Source organism: Mus pahari, chromosome 16 (genome assembly GCF_900095145.1).
Source record: "Mus pahari chromosome 16, PAHARI_EIJ_v1.1, whole genome shotgun sequence".
Taxonomy (NCBI): domain Eukaryota; kingdom Metazoa; phylum Chordata; class Mammalia; order Rodentia; family Muridae; genus Mus; species Mus pahari.
This window is the reverse complement of record NC_034605.1, coordinates 69,291,491-69,299,005: the sequence shown is the minus strand read 5'-3', so window position 1 is coordinate 69,299,005 and position 7,515 is coordinate 69,291,491. Positions and strand designations below refer to the sequence as shown.

Sequence of the window (7,515 nt, the reverse complement as noted above, 5' to 3'; positions counted from 1 at the left end):
GGATTAAAGGCATGCCCCCCCCCTTTTGGTTTTTATCTGGTTTTGATATCAGGATAATATGTACTAACAAAACTAGGGCAATGTGAGAGAGATAATTTAAGCAAGTCTCCTTCAAACAAACAAACAAACAAAAAAATGAAGTAGTAATTAAAAAAAAAGCAAACCTCCAGTTTTAGAAAGCCTATGTGCAGATGGACTATTTAATAATTTTACCAAACTTTAAAAAAGAACATAAGAGTAATATTTCTTAAAATTATCCCATAAACTATAAAAGGAAATCCTTCTGACTCCTTTCACAGTCAGATTTCTGCTCTCAAAGAAACTTAGTGGGAGTCATGGGTGCAGCAGATGAATTAGTCATAGTTCTTATTGTTTTTAACTTTATTGTTTTGATAGTATGACTCTTTACTTCTGCTTGGAATTTTAGAAACTGAGAGACATCAAGTGTGGAGAATGCATCTTAAAGCAAAATATTTTATCCTTCAGTTCTAATTTTTTTTCACTCTTGAGGTAAAGCTACACATATTAGATATATCTACAAGGAAACATTTTAAAAAGTTATTTACTGCCACCTTTTATTCTTATAAACACAGTAGTAATAGACACATGTCAGTCCTAAAGAACAGCATGCGGTCATCACGTTTGCCTTTCCTTCTTATAGGTCTTGCTTTCTCTAAGCCGTACTTGGTCACATTTCTCGAGCAAAGAAAAGAACCCTGGAATGTGAAGGAAGCTGCAACAGTAGCAGCATGCCCAGGTACGTGGGGATGAGTGAATCAACGGGGAAAGGCAGGCATCAAAGGCTGGAGGGATTAGGGGATCAGTTTCCGGGAAAATGGTGTTCTAGAATGCTCCATTTATTATTTATTGTAGAGATTTTTAATCCCTATCAGACATTTCTACCTCGCCTTGATCATTCAGTTCCCAGATAAAAGGCACATACAACCTTTATATTTATAGTAAGCCTTAAATATCACAAGACTTGGGTCGATATCTACCCTCCATGTTATTAGAATCTACTTTCCTATTAATAACCCCAAGTTATTACTTACTGTGTTTTATTTTGGCCACTCTTAACCCAATTGGCCAGCCTTCAGGGCCACATTTTCATGACTCACCTAACCCATGGCACCTTTCTCTCCTACCTCCATCTTTGCCTCTTCGTGATTTCCCTGGTTTCTCCTCCAACCAGGTCACTCAAAACCCACCTCCCTCTAGTCCCTGCAATGATTGGCTGTAGCCAATTTGATTGAACCAACTGTTTTAAATCAAGGGACCAGGTTTGCAAAACCGAAGCTTGTAAACATGAGAAGTCATTGGTAGGTCTCCCTGCTCTTCAGTGATGTCTGTGTGCATGCACACTGACTGTAGCGTGCCCTTTTGTGGGTTATGGTAGAGATCGTTATGGACTTAACATTGTTTCCTAAGCCTCAGAAACTTGGACACAGTTATAATGAACTATTTGTCAAGGCTTCATAGAACAGTATCACTACAAATAAGTTTATCTAATTATATTTACATGCTCAGTAATTAAAGTTCTTACAAGACTCCTCTATGAATTATTATAATATATTTCTGTTCATTTTTCTGCTACACACTGATTGCCATTGACTTATGATGCATTATTTTGTATGTGATAGCAAAAACTTATACACAGGTATAAGAGTATTTTAGTAGCTCACCAATATTTGTTCAGAATTTTCCTTAATTTGCAATTCCATTTTCTGTGGTTTATTTTTATATAGGCCTCCCTCATGTCTGTTGCTAATATTTTTAGATCTAACTTTTACATTACGGTTGGATGAGAGTTTTTAGTAGTGGCTCTTTAGGACAGTGTAAGATAATAAAATGTCTACAAACCATGTAACCAGTTCCAATGAAATTGATACTCATTTTTATATATTGAATATTAGTTCTATGTTTTCATGGTACGTGTATTTCTCTCCCATTGGTTACTTAATAGTTACTTTATCATGCTAAATGAATATTTCTAGAAGTTACCATTTCATAAACAATTGATAAATATGTTACCTGTACTGAAACTTCTGTGATTTAAAAGTAAACTTGAAATTTTAAAAATCATTCAGCAACATCTATTTTTTTTTTTTTTACTTAGATTAAAAATCATGTAACATGAAATTTACTGTCTTCAATCTTTGGGCATTAGTCAATACATTCAAATTGTATGCCACAAATCTTTCAGAAATAATTTAGCCTTCAAAACAAACATATTCTTTTTTTTTTCAATTTTTATTAGGTATTTACTTCATTTACATTTTAAATGCTATCCCCAAAGTCCCCTTTACCCCCTCTACGCTCCCCTACACACCCACTCTCCCTTCTTGGCCCTGGCGTTCCCCTGTGCTAGGTCATATAAAGTTTGCAAGACCAAGGGGCCTCTCTTCCCAATGATGGCTGAGTAGACCATCTTCTGCTACATATGCAGCCAGAGACACGAGCTCTGGGGGTGCTGGTTAGTTCATTTGGTTGTTCCACCTATAGGTTTGCAGACCCCTTCAGCTCCTTGGGTACTTTCTCTAGCTCCTCTATTGGGGGCCCTGTGTTCCATCTGATAGCTGACTGTGAGCATCCACTTTTGTGTTTGCCAGGCACTGGCATAGCCTCACAAGAGACAGCTATATCAGGGTCCTTTCAGCAAAATCTTGCTGGTGTATGCAATAGTGTCTGCATTTGGTGGCTGATTATGGGATGGACCCCTGGGTGGGGCAGTTTTTGGATGGTCCATCCTTTTGTCTCACTCCAAACTTTGTCTCTGTAACCCCTTCCATGGGAGTTTTGTTCCCAATTCTAAGAAGGGGCGAAGTGTCCACATTTTGGTCTTCCTTCTTCTTGAGTTTCATGTAAAACAAACCTATTCTTAGGAAAATAATTTTGTGTTTTTTTGGCGGCCCATTTCATCTAGTCACCATTGAAAGCTGTGTTCTATAAGATTTCCTATTCTAGAATTTTCATGTATTTCTAATCAGATAATATTTGTCATATATAATGGGTTTATTTCATGTAGCATACTTCTCTCCAGAGTTGTCTTTATGGTAAATATTTCATTATTGTTTACCTAAAATGTGCGTGTGTGTGTGTGTGTGTGTGTGTGTGTGTGTCTACTAAGAGTTTCAGATATGGAGTACAGAAGACAACTTGTAGGATTCATTTGTTCCTTCCACCATGTGAGTCCCTGGGAATTGATGCCTTTATCCTCAGAGCCATTTTCTTGGCTTTAAAGTAATTACTTTTAAATTTTAAAATGGAGTAATGTTCCACTGTTGTCAGTGGAAGTTTGTGTTATTTCATTTATTATTTAGTTTTTAACTAATGCTGCAATGAATACAGTTATGGAACCAAATCTATTTGCCCATTAATATGAGAGAAAAGTACATTTAGAACTGTATCAGAACTGTTTCTTGTGGTGTAAGTATCTGTATGGAAGATAAGCTTTATAATTGTAGCTATATGGTTAATCTTTTACTCATATGTCCAATTTTACTCAACAGGAATTAAACCCTATAAATTTAAAGAATGTGGCAAGACCTTTCCTTGGAACTCACTTCTTATTCAACACCATAAAATTCATCCTGGAACTAAACTTTACAAGTGTGATGAATGTGGCAAGTCCTTTAATGTTCGATCAACACTGTATAAACACCATAGAACTCATACTGGAGAGAAACCCTACAAATGTAAGGAATGTGGCAAAGCTTTTACATGTTCTTCAAGCCTTAACCAACACCATAGAATTCACACTGGGGAGAAACCCTACAAATGTGAATGTGGTAAGGCCTTTAATAATTCTTCAGCTCTTACTCAGCACCAAAGAATTCATACAGGAGAGAGACCATACAAGTGTGAAGAGTGCGGCAAAGCCTTTAACAATTGCTCAGCTCGTACACGACACCAAAGAATTCACACCGGAGAAAGACCTTACAAGTGTGCAGAATGTGGCAAGACCTTTAATTTTCCCACATCACTTTCTCAGCATCAGAGAATTCATACTGGGGAAAAACCCTACAAATGTGAAGAATGTGGCAAAGCCTTTAACTGTTCTTCACATCTTAAACAACATCGAATTATTCATACTGGAAAGAAACCCTACAAATGTAAAGAATGCAGCAAAGCTTTTAACTGTTCTTCAAGTCTTAACCAACACCGTAGAATTCACACTGGGGAGAAACGCTACATATGTGAGGAATGTGGCAAGGCCTTTAATAACTGTTCAGCCCTTACTCAGCACCAAAGAATTCATAGTGGAGAGAAGCCCTATAAATGTGAAGAGTGTGGCAAGGCCTTTTATAATTGCTCAGCTCTTTCTCGGCACCAAAAAATTCATACCGGAGAAAAACCCTATAAATGTACAGAGTGTGGCAAGGCTTTTATTTTTCGCTCATCTCTCTCTCAACACCAGAGAATTCATACTGGAGAGAAACCCTACAAATGCAAAGAATGTGGCAAAGCCTTTAACTGTTCATCTCACCTTAACCAACATGGAAGAATTCACAGTGGAGAGAAACCTTATAAATGTGAAGAGTGTGGCCAGACGTTCATCTGTTCTTCCTACCTACATAAGCATCAGAAGATTCATGCTATTGAGAAACTCTATGAATGCAAAGAATGTGGTAAAACCTTTAGCTGTTCTTCATACCTTAAGTATCATCAGAGATTTCATACTGGGGGGAAATCCTATACATGCAAAGAATGTGACAAAACCTTTAGGTCATCTTCATACCTTAGGAATCATCAGAGATTTCATAGTGGAGAGAAACCCTACACATGCAAAGAATGTGGCAAAGCTTTTGTTAATTCTTCAAGCCTTCTTGTACACCAAAGAATCCACACTGGAGAGAAACCATACAAATGCAAAGAGTGTGGCAAGGCCTTTAGATGCTCGTCATATTTTAAGTATCATCAGAGACTTCACACTGGAGAGAAACCCTACACATGCAAAGAGTGTGGGAAAGCCTTTGCTAAATCTTCATGTCTTATTTTACACCAAAGAATTCATACTGGGGAAAAACCCTACAAATGTGAAGAGTGTGGCCAGGCATTTATCTGTTCTTCATACCTGAGGAAGCATCAGAGGATCCATACTGGTGAGAAACCATACACATGTGAAGAATGTGGCAAAGCTTTTAGTATCTATTCAACCTTTGCTCAACACCAGAGAATTCATACTGGAGAAAAACCTTATAAATGCAAGGAATGTGATAAAGCATTTAATAATCATTCAGCCCTAATTAAACATCAAAGAATTCATACTGGAGAGAAACCCTATGCATGCAAAGAATGTAGTAAAGCTTTTAATAATAGCTCAAGCCTTATTCGACATCAGCGAATTCATATTGGAATTGAAACCCTAGAAATTCAAGGAATTTGGCAGGGCCTTTAGTAATAGTTCAGTGCTTAGCTCCAAAAACTCATGCTAGTGAAAAACTGTGGAAATGAGAAAGGTGACAAATTAATAAGTATTCTGTACATATACAATGTAAAAAATCATGCATGAAAGAAAGCCTACAAGTTCAAATAGTTTTGCAACTTTCTCAATTCTTCTTCATGTCTTATTGATAGCAGAGAATATATACTGAGGAAGCCTACACGTGTAAATGATGTGTCAAGGCTTTTACTGACTGTTCACTCCTCCTCAGTGAACTCATGCCTCATAGAAATCCATTTATTGACTTTGGAAGGGACTCTGTTCAGTATGTGTGGGCAAAGTAATTATTCTGGAAGACGTGTAAACATAGACTGTAGTAAAGCTCAGACCTCAGATCTTAACAGATCTGAGAGTTACTATAGGTGACAAATCTCATAAATATATGGAATGATATAAAAATGAAGTAAATATTGCTTATAAGTTATGAGATATTATTTGATGTAATATAAATAAATCATCATAGACATCAGAACTATACACACAACTCAGTAAGGATAAGAATTTATTAATAAAACCTTAGATACTATGTAAATTTACATATTCATATTTGAAAACAGAAGTGAGCACAATTCTCAAGACTGTCAAAAGAACATGACTAGTTACTAATTGATTTTAGTATAGTTCTTTTTCCTCAGAGACAATAGAGTAGATATAAAATAATGTTTGTGTGTGAAACTTATATTTTTTAAATAAATTTGAATGGTTCATAATATGTTTTTATTGGGTAACATTATTCTATCATAGATATTAAAATATTCCACCTTACTAAAGGAGGTAGATGACAGGTTTCAGATGTATACATCTTCTTGTGGTAACTAAGAATTAAGTAGTTTTAGGTGGGTAATTATGTCCTAGCTTTCTGAATCTTGAATCTTGTATTACTATTTACCAGTTTTTACTAAATGTATGTATGTATATGTATACACACACACACACACATACACACACACATATTTGAGACTGGTAGCATGGATGCTGGTTATATAGACATTTTGTGTGCGTGTGTGTATACCACTCTTTGACCTATAAAACCAACTCAAATTTGATATTTACTACATTGTCTGAAATATCCTACATTTATAATCAAATAAACATTAGGAATTAAGAGAATATTTGAAGCACCATATGTATGTACATGCTTGTGACTGTACCTGGCCTGACTGGCGGGAATTGATATGTTCTCATAGAAACACTGTCTCTACTTTTTCCTTCAAGCTATTGCTACAGTGACCTCATGAAAATAGACTTTCTCTAAGATCCTGCTGGGAGAACAAAAAGCCCTGGGGCATCCATAGAAAGATCAAGCCTTTTGGAAAAAGAGTTTGTATAATAGCTTTGCTAGAAAGACTAATCTTCAAGGAGAATCATGGGGCTTTGACTGTGGTGGGCACTATATCATGCCTTGGTTGGACTACTTAGTTGTGTGTCTCTTTTGCCTTTTATTTATTGTATTTTATTATATTATTTTTATATTTATTATATATGTTACATGTAAACATATTATATTTATCTATATAATACCACATTGTGTTAGGATTCTGAAGATGATCTGGCAAGTTATTGTATTGCTTTTTCCCTTTTCACAGTATGGTTACATTGAATAAATCTTTTTTATTATTAGTTTTTAATTTTTGCTTTTCACTCTTAATTTGGTTGTCACTTGGCTTATCAGTGATAGGTGGTGGAAACTGGCTAGTTGAGTCACAGGCTGAAAGAAGGAAGAGTAATTGCTGGAGCAAAAGTTAATTTTGACATAGTTGACACTCCATAGAAAACTGTTAACCACACCATTTCCTGGAAAAGACAGCTACAAAGCACATACATTTACCTCCACACACGCACACTCATACACACTACACACACACTGGACTATGTGGGAATTTCTACAAAATGGCATGGACACTGGTTTAAGTCTTTTGATGCTGATTCTCATCTTACCTGAGAAATTATACATCACCTAATACGTTGTCAAAGTCCACAGAACATCATTTGGCCATCTATGTGCTTTTAAGAATATCTTAATGTTATTTAATGGTTTTCAGAAATTACTTTGAAAATTTAATCCCAGGGTT

General features: G+C 35.9%; 1 protein-coding gene across 1 annotated transcript in view; it reads left to right on the top strand.

Annotated features, from left to right (window-relative positions):
* The window catches only part of LOC115065605 (zinc finger protein 420-like), a 21,862-nt gene extending 15,692 nt beyond the window's left edge, over positions 1 to 6,170 (top strand). Inside the window, exons 3-4 of the mRNA XM_029547272.1 lie at positions 662 to 757; positions 3,510 to 6,170. Of these exons, the coding sequence (XP_029403132.1) occupies positions 662 to 757; positions 3,510 to 5,398 (1,985 nt within the window). The 3' untranslated portion in view covers positions 5,399 to 6,170. The remainder of the gene's footprint in view (positions 1 to 661; positions 758 to 3,509) is intronic.
* Positions 6,171 to 7,515: the final 1,345 nt, after the last annotated feature.